Source organism: Canis lupus, chromosome 12, assembly GCF_003254725.2.
Source record: "Canis lupus dingo isolate Sandy chromosome 12, ASM325472v2, whole genome shotgun sequence".
Classification (NCBI taxonomy): Eukaryota; Metazoa; Chordata; class Mammalia; order Carnivora; family Canidae; genus Canis; species Canis lupus.
The window spans coordinates 37,457,080-37,474,828 of NC_064254.1; the positions used below are offsets into that span (position 1 = coordinate 37,457,080).

General features: G+C 34.4%; 1 protein-coding gene across 11 annotated transcripts in view; it reads left to right on the top strand.

The window, feature by feature from the left end:
- Positions 1-17,749, top strand: part of SENP6 (SUMO specific peptidase 6) — a 118,138-nt gene that overhangs the window by 80,425 nt on the left and 19,964 nt on the right. For all 11 annotated transcript variants that reach the window (XM_025444887.3, XM_025444884.3, XM_025444888.3 and 8 more), the window contains 5 exons: positions 4,877-4,910; positions 5,299-5,493; positions 6,778-7,004; positions 8,337-8,446; positions 8,591-8,707. In XM_025444887.3, coding sequence (XP_025300672.1) covers positions 4,877-4,910; positions 5,299-5,493; positions 6,778-7,004; positions 8,337-8,446; positions 8,591-8,707 — 683 coding nt within the window. The remainder of the gene's footprint in view (positions 1-4,876; positions 4,911-5,298; positions 5,494-6,777; positions 7,005-8,336; positions 8,447-8,590; positions 8,708-17,749) is intronic.

The window sequence follows — 17,749 nt, forward strand, 5'->3', positions numbered from 1 at the left end:
TTCAACATGATAATTAAGGTTTTCCTAATAATTTAGACGTTTAGTTGAAAGTTGCATATTTGGTTGCAAGGTTAGCTAACAACTACATTAGGACACCTGGCTGGCTCAGTGAGTAGAACATGCGACACTTGATCTCAAGGTTGTGAGTTCCATTTTGGATGTAGAGGTTACTTTAGAAAAAAAAGAGTACTGCATTAAAATTTTGGATGTAGAGGTTACTTAGGAAAAAAAAAAGAGTACTGCATTAAAATTAAATTTTTTTTACATGAAAGTTACATGTTTGATTATATATGATATAGGTGGAAGAAACGAACTGCATGAATTTAAGAAATAAAAGGCAAAAAGTTTTTTCAATTTTAAAAAAGCAAAGTATTTGCAATATAAAATGTGTTCATACAGGTTTATTTTTTTAATGCTTAATATTTCAACCAAAAATAATTGTATTTTTATTGTGGAATTTTGTGATCTGTGGTATTAACTTTCCTTGTACCATGGGATTTTTCTAGAGAACATTCTTTGATAAAGGATAATTAATCTATAATTTTTTCAGATAATGTATTAAAAATAAAGATGATTTAGGGCACGTAGGTGGCTCAGCTTCTTAAGCATCAACTCTTGATTGTGGCTCCAGTCATGATCTCAGGGTCATGGGATCAAGCTCTGCATCAGGCTCCTGCTGGGTGTGGAGCCTACTTGGAATTCTCTCTCCTCACTGTGCCCCTCACTCTGGCCTCTCTTTCTCTTTCTCTCTCTCAAAAAAGAGAAAATAATAATAATAAAATGAAGATGATTTGACATTTTTTTCTTGAATATAACTTCATTATGTTTTTATAGTGAGATGATTTATCTGCCATGTCATCATTAATCTCAGAAACAGATTTTAAATGTTTTACTATTGGAGAGGCCCAGGTGGCTCAGCAGTTTAGCGCCGCCTTCAGCCCAGGGCCTGATCCTGGAGACCTGGGATCAAGTCCCATGTCAGGCTCCCTGCATGGAACCTGCTTCTCCCTCTGCCGTTGTCTCTGCCTCTCTCTCTTTGTGTCTCTCATGAATAAATAAATAAAATCTCTTTAAAAAAATAAATGTTTTACCATTTTAAATATTTTATCAAATCTCATTTATTATTGGTTAATTTAATTTTTTAAAATTCATTTATTGCAAGTAGCGGTACTATCTAGAAGTGCCGATTTTAAATCCTTTTTTTTTTTTTTTAAAGATTTTATTTATTCCTTTGAATAAATAAAGGGGAGGCAGAGAGAGAGGGAGAAGCAGGCTCCCTGCTCAGCCCCGATGCAGGGCTTGATCCCAGGACCCTGTGATCATGATCTGAACTGAAGACAGAGGCTTAACTGACTAAGCCACCCAGGCGCCCTGCCAATTTTAAATCATTTTATTTTGTTCTTAAATAAGCTCTCTATGCCCATTGTGGACTGAACTCATGACTTTGAGATCAAGAGTCACATATTCTACTAAGTGAGCCAGCCATTTTTATTTAAAAGTAGTGTCAATTTGGGCAGCCCTGGTGGCTCAGCGGTTTAGCACCGCCTTCAGCCCAGGGCGTGATCCTGAGACCCGGAATCGAGTCCCATGTTGGGCTCCCTGCATGGAGCCTGCTTCTCCCTCTGCTTGTGTCTCTGCCCTCTCCCCCTCTCTCTCTGTGTCTCAAATAAATAAAAATTAAAAAAAAATCTTAAAAAAAAAGTAGTGTCAATTTTATTTAAAAGTAAATACTTTTATTTTACAGGAAATGGCTTACATTATTAGGAGTACTATATATACCCCCAATATAATACAATTCCTCATTTTTCCAGTGAGAAAATTGAGAAGATACAAAATCAAGGTTTTTAGCCAACATAAATTTAGAAGCTCTTGGAGATTATGGTGAAATGTCTACTTGTAATTTACTTACAAATTTTTAAAGGACAGATACTTAAAATCTACTTCTATTTTTACATCTCAAGTGACAGTGTTATTTAAATGCTTCCATATTAGTATTTATGTAATCCTTATTGCTCTTTTTTGAGTCATCTAACATACTTTTTAAAGCATGTAACTTTAGCTTCTATGTATGTAGGAATGTTTCCCAAGCTATCAGTAAGCATTTTTGGTGTCCCCAAAAACACTGTCCTCAAACAGTGTGTCCTCAAACACAGTCTTTAGAAGGGTATAGTTTGTATTACATTTTAGACTTTGCAGTTGTAATAATTACTAAATGTATAGTTCTTTGTTTCCTTTTTCTACATTGTAGAAGTTTTCAAACAGAAAAGTTGAAATAGGTGGCTCAGTCGGTTAAGTGTCTGCTTTTGACTCAGGTTATGATCCTAGGGTCCTGAGATCAAGCCCTGAATTGGGCTCTCTGCTCAGCAGGGAGCATGCTTCTCCCCCTCTCTCTGACTTCCCCCTAATTGTGCACGCGCTCGCTCTCTCTCTGTCAAATAAATAAATAAAATCTTGGGATCCCTGGGTGGCGCAGCGGTTTGGCGCCTGCCTTTGGCCCAGGGCGCGATCCTGGAGACCCGGGATCGAATCCCACGTCGGGCTCCCGGTGCATGGAGCCTGCTTCTCCCTCTGCCTGTGTCTCTGCCTCTCTCTCTCTCTCTATCTCTGTGACTATCATAAATAAATAAAAATTAAAAAAAATAAATAAAATCTTTAAAAAAATTTTTTATTAAAATTAAAAAATTTTAAAGATTTCTTTTATTTATTCATGAGAGACACACAGAGAGAGGTAGAGACACACAGGCAGAGTGAGAAGTAGGCTCTATGCAGGGAGCCTGATGTGGGAGTCGATCCTGGGACTTCAGGATCACTCCTTGGGCCGAATGCAGATGCTTAACTGGTTGCTGAGCCACCCACGCATCCCTAAAATATTTTTTTTTAAAAGAGTTGAAATAATTTTACAGTGAACACTCCAAAAAGTCCCATTTAGATCCTGCCATTAGCATTTTACTAAACTTAAACTTGCTTTTTGTATATCTATTCATCCTTCTATATATCAGTCCAAATCACTTATTTTTTTTTTCATTTGTTTTTATTGAAGTTCGATTTGCCAACATATAGCAACACTTATTTTTAAGTAGGCTCCATACCCAGTATGGATCTTGAACTCTCACAATTCTGAGATCAAGAGTTGCATGCTCTACCGAGTGAGCCAGGCACCCTCCAATTAACTAATTAATTATTAAAATTTTAGTTAGTGAACATATAGTGCAATACTGGTTTCTGGAATAAAATTCAGTGATTCATAATTTATGTACAACACCCGGTACTCATCACAGGTGCCGTCCTTAATGCCCTTCATCCATCTAGCCCATCTCCCGCTTCTCTCCTTAATTTGTTCTCTATTGGAAAGAGTCTTTTGTGGTTAGGGGGCACCTGTTGGCTCAGGGGTTATCCGTCTAACTTCGGATTTCATCTTAGGTCATGATCCTAGGGTTTCAAGATCAAGCCCCCATGTCAGGCTCCAAGCTGGGTGTGGAGCCTGCTTAAGATTCTTAAGATTCTTTCTCCCCTTTTCCTCTACCCCTTTTCGCCCTCTCTTTCTCAAAAAAAAAAAAAAAAAAAGTCTCTTATGGTTGTTTCCCTCTCCTTTTTTTCTTTTCCCCCTTCCCATATGTTTTCCTGTTTTCTTAAATTCCATATGAGTGAGTCATATGGTATTTATCTTACTCTGACTTATTTCACGTAGCATAATACATCTAGCTCCATCCACATCATTGCAAATGGCCTCTATTTTCAAATGCATTTTGGAATTCTTGTTTACTTTTTTCATTCTCTCAACACAACATTATAAAGTGAGTAATAATTCAGGATATAGTGAGCTTAATATTTCTTTCTATGTCAAAATAATTCAGTTAGAAAATCACCTTTTATAACTACCAATAATAACTGATTGAGGCAAGATCTTCAGTGGATGGTAAAGCCATTTGCAGATAGGTTATTAGGGAACAGGATATAAACCAGCTTTCAGGTATCTCTCCACAGATTACTATTTAATTACTAAGGGAAAAATACATCTTTACATTGCTTTTGCCAAGTGATTAAGCTTGTATCTGTAATGGGACAGCCTAACATGTGCCTTCCAGTATGATAATAATAGGAGGTGCAAAATATCACCTGTGTGCTGTATTTGCTGGAAATGTATGACCTAAATTTTAAAATGTAGCAACACAAGTTCAAGATGTATATATTTTGCAGATCTTAGCCTGGATTCTTCAAAGGCTATGTCATAAAGAACAGAAAGGGGCATATTTCTGGTCTAGACTAGGGTAGACAAAAGAGGCAAATATAACCTTGACAGAACATGGATTGGAGAAGTTAAAACACAATAAAGAACAATTTTGAATAATTGGGAAAATTTGAGTAATAAGTATGTTGGATGGAGTTAATCTTGATTTTTTTTAGATGTGGTAATGCTGTTTTGGTTGTGTAGGAGAATGTCCTTGTTCTTGGGAGATGCATCCTGAAAGATTTAGAGATGGAATATCATGATGCCTTCTGCTTGCCATTTTATGTTGATTTAGCAAAAGGGAGGTGTGTATGTACATAGAAAGAGTGATGGGGATTAGGCGAGGCAAAATTTTAATAGTTGGACTCTAGATAAAGAATATTCAGGTATTGATTGTAAAATTTGGTCAATGTCTCTTTGGAGTTATAAGAAATAAACTGATAATATAAGACATGTTCTAAGTGCTTGAATTAAAAGGTGAAGCTTGCCTTTCTGAAGATAATTTGGAATGAGGGGATAGCTCATATTTAAGTACATGGTAGATGGTTTTGTTTTTCTGCCTTCTATAGTCTAAGTCTCAATGTGTCATTTACAGTATTTGTAGCAAAATCTTCATTAAGTCTGTGGTACTAATTTCTTACTTTTTAGTTTTGTTTAGATTTTATCAAGATACAGCTAGAAGGTAAGCTATTTTATGTCTTTTTAGTCACTAAAGCTTTCTTTACAATAAAACACTTTACAGGAATAAAATATTAAATGATATTCATGGAATTCATGAAGATGATTACTTATGTATTCTTAACAGAAGGCATGTATCTTAATAGTATAATTTTATTCTGTAACATAAAACCTATGTTTAATTTTATAAGTATACTTCATTAGAATCTTCATTTGAAAAAATATAGAAGCTTCTTTAATATAGTTATAAAAATTTTTCATATCCCACTACAGTTAATATACATAGATGTAGCAAATATGTGGTTAACTTTAAACTTGTATTTCCTCACCGTTTCCTCCATTCATGATTTTAAGAATTGATTCCTTTTCTAATTCCATTTATTTTCCTCCAGAACCAGAAAATGATCCTGTAGGGATTACTTTAAATACCTCTGATCTAACTAAATGTGAATGGTGTAATGTCCGAAAATTACCAGTCGTGTTTCTTCAGACAATACCAGCAGTTTATCAAAAGCTGAGCATGCAACTGCAAATGAATATGGAGGATAAAGTTTGGAATGATTCTAAAGGAATAAATAAATTAACAAGTAAGTTTTTAGGACACATTATAATACATACAGTGCATTGCATAACAGTGTGAGTGTGCTTTAGCAAACAGATGTCTTAGATGTTATTTTTATCCACAATCTTCATAGTGATCTTGTAAGATCTATAATTATATATGTGTACATATATATGTATATATAATATAATTATATATAATTTTATATATAATCATATATATATATAAAGCCCACAGAAAGTGGAATTTGTAAAGATAAAACTCTCCACCATGCCTCCCTCCCCCAATAAACCCTCCCTCACACCTTCAAAAAAAACCATGCTCCCCACTAAAGATGAAACTCAGGTTTATCTACTTCGAAAGTTTTCAGGGGCATCTGGGTGGCTCAGTAGTTGAGTGTCTGCCTTTGGCTCAGGGCATGATCCCGGGGTCCTGAGATCAAGTTCTGCATCAGGCTCCCCACAGGGGAACTACGTCTCCCTCTGCCTATGTTTCTGCCTCTCTCTCTCTCTCTGTCTCTCATGAATAAATAAATAAAATCTTAAAATTTTTTTTTTTCAAAATGAGTTAAAACTCAAAAGAGATCTGCACTCCTATTTTAACACTATAATTTGAGTAAGATGAAAATTTTTTAATGCACTGGTAGGAGTGCTAAATATAGATCAACCATATAATTCTGGAATATTTGAAACAGCCTGAGTAGGAACTTTGCTGGCTCATAGATAGGTCTTTATCCTCTACAATAATAGAAGTAGTTCTCCAGTTTGTTTCCCTTCACCTCTAACATTTAGCATGATTAATTGTAAAGTAAATACTTTTCATCAGTTAATTGTTGCTTTATCTTAATGATGAATAAAGAATAACTACTATTAAAGTTGCAAGAATTGGCACATTAGTGAGTAGGAGTTTTTGCAGTTAAATTCTCTAGAGATACTGATAGTTCACCTGGCAGTTTTTTATTTGTGTTTGACAAAAATGTTAATTGAAATATATTTAAAACTCTATATATGTGTATCCTATTAAATGAATTAGTTACATCCATATATAGATTTGTTCTTGAGCTTGCAGCTTGCTGCTAGGGTAATGTATTCTGGTTCCTGTGTCTTAATAACTTTTAGGTAACATTGCTAGGTGACACTGTCATTGTCTTTATTCCAGTATTGTGTATCTGTTGTATATCAAACAGTATTTTGAACACTGACACCAGGATTTCTGATGATATCCTTGGAAATAACTAGTTGTTACTCTTTTCCCGTATCTGTTTATCTGTTTTTGTTTTTCCTCTTAAAGTTATTATTTTTTTTTTCAGATTTGGAAGAACAATACATAATTTTAATTTTTCAAAATGGCCTAGATCCTCAGGCAAATATGGTATTTGAAAGTATCATTACTGACATTGGTATAAAGAACAATGTGTCCAATTTTTTTGCAAAAATTCCATTTGAAGAAGCCAATAGCAGACTTGTTGCCTGTACAAGAACCTATGAAGAGAGCATCAAAGGAAGTTGTGTGCAAAAAGAAAACAAAATTAAAAATGTAATTATGTTTTTTAGTTTTTTAAATATTTAGTAGCTTTAAAGGGAAATATGTTTCATTATTCTACTGCTCATTTTGGACTTAGATATTTTTAATTCCATTTCAGAATTATTTGCTTTTATATGTTATTTGTAAACTATCTTGTGTCAAAACATTAATGGTGGGTAGGTGACTTGTGACAAAAATAGTAGTTGGTACAGGTCTCAGAAACAGTTCCTTTCCACATTCTTACTCTTATCTCTTTATCTTTTCTTTTTTCTTTCATCTTGTTTTCTTTTCCCTCCACTCTGAACATGCATGCTCATATACTGCTACATTGAAATTGTTACTCTTAAATTTGCTAGTGGTTCCCACTGATGCCATTGGCCTCAACAGATAAAGGAATTTTGGTCCTTGATGTACATTTATATGTAACATGTGCATACATGTTTAAAAATTTAGGAAACAAAGAATATCTGCCTTTTGATTGTCACTGTCAATATATGTACCCAATCCTAGAATAACTATATAGTGAATAACTTCGAAGCCACCTGAACCAAAGGCTGTGTATTCTTTTAACATATGGTATAATGTTATATGACACAGATTTGTGGCCTAACCCTGCAACTGAATTTTCCCGACTTAATTTATTAGAAATACTTTAAATCTTTCAACCTGCCTACAGATTGGAAATAGGGCTATCCAAGGCACAATCTTAGTGAAGTTGAGCGAGGTCTCCCCAGAGAAGAGCTATTTACACGGTTAGTGGTTTGATGAAAAGAACAGAAGGAAGGGGAATCATTCCCCTTCTTTTACAGAACTTGCTACAAGGGTATTAAGAAGGAAGAAAAGAGCATCAGGAGCCATAAGGCAGCTGTGATAGAAAAAAATATGAGTGTAATGCTCTTTCTTTAAGGACTTCTTCATTCTGGGGAACTGAAGCTCATTGGACTGTGTTTCCTGAGCCTCTACTCCCATATCCCATGGATTGCCTAGTAATTGAACTTAGGTAGGCCTCCACTCCCAGAATCAAAAACCACTACATCTGTTCTTTGGATTTACAAACATAATCTAATTTAATAAGGATGATAGAAGTGATAGACAAGATACCAAAAAACCATTGTTAAAAAAATTGGAAGAGTATCACTGCTCTAGAAACTATACATACAAAGAATGTGGGTCCTGGTTTTTCCTGTTTCTTATTTTTGTTAAAAATCATGTATACTTTTTAAATTCATATTTTAAAATTTCTTAAATTCTAAAGTATTTCATGCCTTGTGCTTTGCTTTTTTTTATTGAAAAATTTCCCAGTTGATTTTGTAAACTAACTGATAATTTAATTTCCTTTACCAGGTGTCCCTTGAATCTAAAATACAACTTAAAAACAAACAAGAATTCCAGTTTTTTGATGATGATGAAGAAACTGGAGAGAATCATACCATCTTCATGGGCCCTGTAGAAAAGTGAGAGTATTAATTTACATTTGCAATGCTTTTAACTTCCTTTTCTACTTTATTACGTATCAATTACACCCACACGTACACGTATATTTTTTCATTTGCTTGGGTTTCTTTTTTAAGTTGGTTATATGTTTTATTTTGTTACAGATTGATAGTATATCCACCACCTCCAGCTAAGGGAGGCATCTCTGTTACTAATGAGGACCTGCACTGTCTAAGTGAAGGAGAATTTTTAAATGACGTTATTATAGACTTTTATTTGAAGTAAGTTCATCTTCTACTTTCGTTTAGCATATCTTTAACATCCTATTGTGTTATGTCTTTGTTTTCTAGAATCAGAACGATTGGGTTTTGAATTCTATCACTGCTACTTATGTGACAGGGAAATTATTTAATGTCTCTACCTGTGTTTTCTCATTTAAAAAGTGAGAATAAGAATAATAAGATCTCAAGGGTATGAGAATTAAATACGTGTCAAGCACTAGGAAAATGCTTGTTACATGCAGCATGTTCAGCTTATTGTGTTATACTGCTTTAAGCCTTTAAAAAACTGGTACTACTCTAAATTAGGTAATAAACCTTTGAGCAAGCACAGAAGTGTGATTTTACTTGATATTCATCAAGTGCCAGCTTTGTGCAACATACTGTGTTAGAAGTTTATGGTCTTGTAGGGAACACAAATATGGGATTAAAGCATTGACAGAAACATTAACATGGTATAGATGCAGCACCAAAGAATGCTTCATTCTCTTTGGGGGTTGGGAAATGTAACCAAGAAGCTTTCCTGGAAGAGCTTACATCATGACCCAGTATACACATGCATATACATGTATGTGCAGTGGGTTTATACATGTATAAATCTGTATGTGTTTACTGGTTTGTGATATAAAATGAGTGTGTGTATGCAACAAAACAGAACTTAACTATTAGTATATCCAGCACTTGCCAATATTTTCTAGTTTATTCAAATGTATTTCATAAAACAATGTTTTTTTAAAGAACTGATTGTTGAAAGCTGCTGAATTGATTTTATAGCCTACTAATGGTTGTAGTTAACAGTTTGGGAAAAGAATACATTGATCAGAGACACAGTATCATAATTGAACTTCCTTAAGATCATTTTGAAAAGCATATTCATTGTGTATGTCTAGATCAGAGATGATTTGAGGAGATTTAATTAAGGTGATATAAGCCTGATTAAGGGGCACTTGTATGTCTCAGTTGGTTAAGCTTCCAACCTCTGAATTCAAGCCCCCCATTGGGCTCAACACTAAGTGTAGCCTAGTTAAAAAAAAAAAAAAAACCAACTCATTAAGCCATTATAATTGGCGTGAAGAGGAAGTGTTTTTTAAGAGGTAGAGTTGTTTAGCAACTGAATGAATGGATATTAAGAAGAGGAATGGATGACAGATAACTCCATGCTTTCTAACTAGTGAGACCTGTTAAATGATTTTGTCACTGACTGTGAAGCAATGAACAAAAAAACAGAACAGTTTTGGGTGGAGGAAGGGATAAGTTCATTTTTAGATGTTTGTGACACAACCAAAGGGACAGTACCAATGAACAGTTGAGTATATGGCTCTTGAGGTTTTTGAGTTCTGGCCTGGAGACATAGAGAGTTAGGGGGCTTTATTTTGCAAGTGGTACTTTAATTATGAGGAAGGGGTAAAATTGCTTAGGTAGAAATATAGAGTGAGAAAAAGCTATAAGGACAGAATCTGGAGAGCTAGAGAAGAAAGATTCTTATGAATAAATTCTGAAGGATCTGAGAAGTAAGAAGAAAAATCCAGAGTTGAGTTGTCATGAAATTGAAGGGAAGTGAAAGCTTTAAAGGAAGATACATTTAGTAGTCAGTAGAGATTAAGGCAGATAAGAGCTAAGAATAACTTTAAGGTCACAGTGACCCTGAGCTAATACATGTCAAATATACAGAGCTGGACTTGCACCCTGGTCCCTGGGGGATAATGAGGTACTCTGTTTTCTCTCTATCCAGCAGAAGTAGTATCGGTGGAGACGTGGTGGGGAGACTCCCATCCCTACTCATCAGTAACACAGAGCTCTTCTGTTTCTCATAATAGTGGCCTAGTAGAGAACCTGAACTTCCACCTCCATCTGGCTGTAATGAGGTGGAGCCCACTACATCTACTGGAAGATGGCCAGGGGAGGCCTACAAGAATTAAATAAGTTGTAGGGTCCCGTAACATAATACTCGAAATGCCCATATTTCCATTGAAAATCACTTACGTGACCAATAAGCAGAAAGAGCTCAAATGGAATGAGAAAACATAATGTAAATAGATAGTCAACACCAAGATGGCACAGATATTAGAATTATAGAATTAGAATTATGACAGATTTTGAAGCATCCATTATAAAAATCCTTCAGGGAACCATTGTGAACAAAAGTGAAACTTAAGAAAATCTAGATATAAAGGAGAAAGAAATGGAAATTTTAGAACTAAAACTGTAATAACAAATAAAAGCCTTAACAGGCTCAACATCAAAATGGAGAGGACAGAGGAAAGAATCAGTGACCTAGAAGATAGAACTTATCATTAACTACATCCACCTTATTTATTTATTTACTTTGAAGATTTGTGTATTTGACGGGGAAGGAACAGTGAGAGAGAGAAAAAGATACTCTCAAGCAGGCTCCCTGCTGAGCATGGAGCCCAAAGTGAAGCTCAATCTCAGGACTCTTGAGATTATACCCTGAGTGGAAATTGAGAGTTGGATGCTCAACTGACCAAGTCATCCAGGCACCCCTAACTTCTTCCTTTCCTTCCCCTTCCCCTTCCCTTTTCCCTTTTCCCTTTTTCTTTTCTTCTTTTCTTTTCTTTTCTTTTCTTTTCTTTTCTTTTCTTTTCTTTTCTTTTCTTTTCTTTTTCTTTTTCTTTTTCTTTTTCTTTTTCTTTTCTTTCTTTTTTTCTTTTCTTTCTTTTCTTTTCTTTCCAGCATTCATTTTAAATGCACTATCTTCCTTCCTTCCTTCCTTCCTTCCTTCCTTCCTTCCTTCCTTCCTTCCTTCCTTCCTTCCTCCCTTCCCTTCCCTTCCCTTCCCTTCCCTTCCCTTCCCTTCCCTTCCCTTCCCTTCCCTTCCCTTCCCTTCCTTTCCTTTCCTTTCCTTTCCTTTCCTTTCCTTTCCTTTCCTTTCCTTTCCTTTCCTTTCCTTTCCTTTCCTTTCCTTTCCTTTTCTTTTCTTTTCTCTTTTCTTTTCTTTCCTTTTCTTTTCTTTTCTTTCTTTTCTTTTTTTTCTTTCTTTCCAACATTCATTTTAAATGCACTATTTATGTTAATGAAAAGACCAAGATTGGCAAAGTTGTGGATTAATTAAACACCATAGCCCAACTATGTCCTATCTGCAAAAAAAGGTGACTTCAAAGATAATAATATATGTAAATTGAAAATAAAAGGATGGAAAATATATACCAAGCAAATATTCAAGCGAGATTTAACTATATTATTATTAGAAAAATAAACTTTAGAACAAAAACAATTACCAGGTGTAGAAAGGGATGCTCTACAATGCTAAATAAATCCACCAAGAAGACTTAGCAATCCTAAATAGGTATGTACCATACAACAGAGCTACAAAATATATAAATCAAAAATGAACCTATCTAATAAGAGAAACAGACAAATCCAGAAAGATGGAGACTTCAGTCGCCTTCTCTCAACAATTGATAGAATAACTAAATTTGAACAAGGTCAACAACGTCATCAGCTAAAAGATATGCTTCATGTCAGGGCATAATATTATATTCCTATTTATGTTAACTATACCCATTTTCAAAGGTACTATTTTTCTTTTGAAGATTTGATAGTAATGGATTATATTTCAATAAATTATAAAATGTATCCTAGATTTGCTAGCAAGAGAAAGTGTCATAGATTTTAAATGCTTAACTTTGCAGATGTTAGATTCCTCTGAGACCTAACAAACACATTCAAGAATGAGTTGGGGAGAAAAATGAGTTCAAAGTTCTTCATAGTTAAGACAAAAGATGTTATCTCATACAAATGGCCAACAAATGTATGAAAAAAATCTTCCATATTATTCATCAGAGAAATACAAGTCAAACCCACAGGAAATTATCTGAACCCCATTAGGATGGCTACTATCAAAAAAAAAAAAAAAAAAAAAGAGAGAGAGAGAGAAAAGTGTTGCCAAGAATCCAATGCAAATTGGATTCCTTTTGTACTGCTGGTGGGAATGTAAAATGGTACAGCCACTAAAGAAAACAGTATGGTGGCCCCTCAAAAATTAAAAATAGGACTACCCTATGATCCAGTGATCCTGTTTCTGGGTATATATCCACAAGAATTGAAAATATGGTCTCAAAGAGGTACTTGAACACCCATGTTCATACTAGCCAAGAGGTGGAAGCAGCTCACATGTCCATTGATGGATGAATGGATAAACAAAATGTATATAGATACCGTGGAATATTATTCAGTTTTAAAAAGGAAGGAAAGTTATCACAAGCTACAGCATGGATGAATCTAAAAGACGTTATGCAAAAATGAAATAAGCCAGTCACAAAAACAAGTACTGTATAATTCCACTTATATTAGGTATCTGAAAAAGTCAAAGTCATACAAAAAAAAAAATAAATGATGGTTATCAGAAGCTGAAGGGTGAGGGGAAAAGAATTTTTTAATGAGTATAGAGTTTCTGTTTTGCAATATGAGGTTCTAGAGATGTATTTCACAACCATGTGAATATACTTAACATTCTTGAACTGTGCACTTAAAAATGGTTACGATTGGGTGGTGCCTAGCTGGCTCAGCTGGTAGAGCATGCAACTCTTGATCTAGGGATTGTTGAGTTCAAGCCTCACGTTGGGTATACAGATTACTTAAAAGTAAAAATTTGTTAAAAAAATGTTTAAGATTGAGAGTGCCTGGCTGGCTCAGTCAGTGGAGCAAGATCCTTGGTCTTGGGATTGTGGGTTCAAGCCCACGTTAGGTATAAAGATTATTTAAAAATAAAATCTTATAAAAAATTGTTAAGATTGTAAATTTGAGATTATGCATTTCATCATAATTTTTGAAAAAGATATCTCTTAATTCTAATGTATACCACCTTAAGAAACTGAGCGAAAAGTCTTGACTGTGCAGAACAATACTATTGTTGTTGGATGAAGTGTTGTTCTGTGAATGTCACTTTGGCCAAGTTGTTTGACAGTACTGTTTGGGTCATCTTTGTCCATACTGATTTTATGCCTATTTGTTCTATCAATTATTGAAAAGATTATGGATCTCCAAGTATAATAATGGGTTTGTCTATTTTTCCTTTCAAATACATTTTTGCCATATGTATTTTGAATATTTGTAAGGTGCATACAAGTTTACGTTTCTTGGAGAATCAACCCTTCATGGTTTGTAATGTCCCGCTATATTCTTGATAATGTCTTTATTCTTAAGCCTGCTTTGTTCTAAATGAATATAGTTACTCCAGCTTTCTGTTGGTTTTTTGTTTGCATGGTATGTATTTCTTCATCCCTTTACTTTTAACTCTTTATATTTAAAATAAGTTTTGCTTTCTAAAGCATATAGTTGGATCTAAGACATAAATTGAAACCCTATTTTGTTTTCATTGTGGTTTATTTATACTTAAATCTTTACTATTTATAGTGTGATAAGAGATTTTATAGTATTTTTATATACTCAAAATTCTTTACATTTTCAGGAGGCTCCTTGCCATTTTATAGTAGCACTTTAAAATTACATTAAACTTAAATTATCTAAAAGTTTTGCCTTTTCTGATGCAAAAAAATATTCTAAATGAAAAAGGAAACCTAACAAAATCCATGTTTTTAAAAAAATATGTTTATGGGATGCTGGGAGGCTCAGTTGGTTGAGTGTCCAACTTGATTTCAGCTCAGGTCAAAATCTCAGGGTCCTGGGATTGTGCCCCACATCAGACTCCCCACTCAGCAGAGAATCTGCTTGGGGGTTTTCTCCCTCACTCCCCTCTCCATGGTTGCCCCTCCCCCCACTTTGCACTTTAGCGCTTTCTCTCTCTAAAATAAAATAAATATATCTTTAAAAATAAAAATTTGGGATGCCTGGGTGGCACAGTGGTTGGGTGTTTGCTCTTGGCTCAGGGCATGATCCTGGAGTCCTGGGATCAAGTCCCACATCGGGCTCCCCACAGAAAGCCTGCTTCTACCTCTGCCTATGTCTCTGCCTTTCTCTCTGAGCCTCTCTTGAATAAACAAAAATCTAGTAAATAAATAAAATAAAAAGTTGTTTATATTTGTCTCGTGACATGCTTAAAAGTGAATTAAAAGGAAACTTTTTTGTTAAACTTCACTATGTTAAAATAAGTATTCAAATACTACCAGAGCTGCTCATTCTTTTCCATTTCTAATTCTGTAAGTAGGAAACAAACTTTTTTTCCAATGAGTTTTTATTTCCTTAACATACAGTGTTGTGTTAGTTTCAGGTGTACAGTATATTGGTTCAACAATTCTATATATTAGTCCTCATCAAGATAAGTGTATTCTTAATCCCTATTATCTAGTTCATTTATCCCACCCACCCACTTCTCTGGCGATCACCAGTTTGTTCTCTGTATTTACAAGTCTTATGAGGAGGTTCTTTCTTTCTTTTTTTTTTTTTTTTCATTTGTTGTCTTGTTTTTTAAATGCTACACATGAATGAAATCATATATTTGTCTTTCTTTGCCTTATTTTACTTAGCATATACCCTCTGGGTCCATTCATGTTGCTGCAAATGGCAAGATCCCATTCTTTTTGATGGCTCAGTAATAATCCATGATGTGTGTGTGTGTACACACACCACAGTTTTATCCATTCATATTTGGGTAATTTGGTTGGTTTCCATGTCTTGGCTATTGTAGATAATGCTGTGATAAAAACCTTTGGGTGCATATGTCTTTTCAAATTGTTGTTTTCGTTTTCTTTGGATAAATACTCAGTAGTGGAATTACTGGATTATATGGTAATTCTATTTTTGATATTTTGAGGTACCTCCTACTGTTTTTCCATAGTGGTTGTACCAACTTGGATTCCTACCAACAGTGCATGAGGATTCCTTTTCCTCCACTTTTTCACCAATACTTGTTATTTCTTGTGTTTTTTTATTTTACTATACTGACAGGAATTTAGTGATATCTCTTTGTGATTTTGATTTGAATTTCCCAATGATTAATGATGTTGAGCATCTTTTCATATGTCTGTTAGCCACTGTATATCTTTGGGAAAATGTCTGTTCATGCCTTCTGCCCATTGTTAATTGGATTATTTGATTTTTTTTTCTTTTTCATGTTGAGTTGTATTAGTTCTCTATATATTTTGGATATTAACCCCTTGTTGGATATGTCATTTGCAGATACGATATCTTCTCCCATTTCGTAGATTACTTTTTTATTTTGTTGATGGTTTCCTTCACTGTGTAAAACTTTTTTTTGGTGTAGTCCCAAGAGTTTAATTTTGCTTTTGTTTCCCTTGCCTGAAGAGTTATATAGAAAAATGTTTCTATGATGTCAGAGAAATTACTGCCTGTGTTTTCTTCTAGGATTTTTATGGTTTCAGTCTCACATTTGGATCTTTATAATCTATTTTGAGTTTATTTTTGTGTATGGTATAAGAAAATGGTTCGGTTTTATACTTCCGCATGTAGCCATGCAGTTTTCCTAACGCTTAGTTGAAGAGACTCTTTTCCCCATTGTATATTCTTGCTTCCTTTGTTGTAGATTGACATATAAGTGTGGGTTTATTTCTGGGCTCTCTATTCTGTTACAGTGATCTATGTGTTTATTTTTGTGCTGGTGCCATATTGTTTTGATTACTACTACTTTGTAGTATTTCTTGAATTTGAAATTGTGTTACCTCTGGCTTTGTTCTTTCTCAAGATTGCTTTAGCTATTCTGGGTCTTTTGTGGTTCCATACAAATTTTAGTATTATCTGTTCTAGTTCTGTAAAAAAAAGTTGGTATTTTGATAGGGATTATATTAAATCTGTGGATTGCTTTGGGTAGTATGGACATTTTAGAGTATTGGTTCTCCCAATCCATGAGCATGGAATATCTTTACATTTGTTCACATCATCTTCAGTTTCATTCATTAGTGTTTTGTAGTTTTCAAAGTATGCGTCTTTTACTTCTTTGGTTAAAGATGTTCCTAGGTATTAATTTTTCCTTCTTCTACTTCCTTATTGGTGTATAATCAACAGATTTCTGTAGATTAAATTTGTGTCCTGTGACTTTGATGAATTTATTTATCAGTTTAGTAGTTTTTTTGATTTTTTTTTTTAAGAGATGGAAGAAGAGGGGTCAGGGGGAGAAAAGAATCTTAAGCAGGCTCCATGCCCAGTGCAGAGCCTGACATGGGGCTCAAACTCATGACCGAGCCAAAATCAAGAATTGGATGCTTAAGTGATTGAGCCACCGCCACCCAGGTGCCCCTTTCCAGTGGAGTCTTTAGGGTTTTCTACATATAGTATCATATCATCTTTAAATAGTGAAATTTTTATTTCTTCCTTAGCAATGTGGTTGCTTTTCAATTTTTCTTGTCTGATTGCTGTGTTAGGACATCTAGTACTATATTAAATAAGAATTTTGAAAGTATACATCCTTATTCTGTTCCTGATCTTAGAGGAAAAGTTCTGTTTTCACCATTGAGTATGTTGCTAACTATGGTTTGTTCATATGCCTTTATTATGTTGAAGTATATTCCCTCTACACTTACTTTGTTGAGAGTTTTAATCATGAATGATGTACTTTGTTCAATGCTTTTTCTGCATCTATTGACATGATCATCTGTTTTTTATCCTTTCCCTTATTAATGGTGATGCATCATGTTGATTGATTTGTGAGTATTAAACCACCATTACATCCCAGGAATAAATCTCTTTATCATGATGAATTATTTTTTTTAATGTGTCTGGATTTGGTTTGCGTATATTTTGTTGAGGACTTTTGTATCTATGTTCATCAGAGGTATTGCACTGTAGTTCTCTTTTTTTGTAGTATTTTTATCTGGTTAAATGGTATCTGGGTGATGCTTGCCTCGTAGAATGAATTTGGAAGCTTTACTTTCTCTCCTGTTTTTTGGAATAGTTTGAATAGAACAGTTATTAACTTTTCTTTAAAATTTTAAAAGAATTCACCAGCAAAGCCATCCAGTCCTGGATATTTGTGGAGTTTTTTTGATTACTGATTTAGTTTCCTAGTAATCAGTCTGTTCTAATTATATATTCTTCAGTTTTGGAAGGTTATACATTTCTAGGAGTTTATCCATTTCTTCTAGGTTTCCCATTTTGTTGGCATATAGTTTT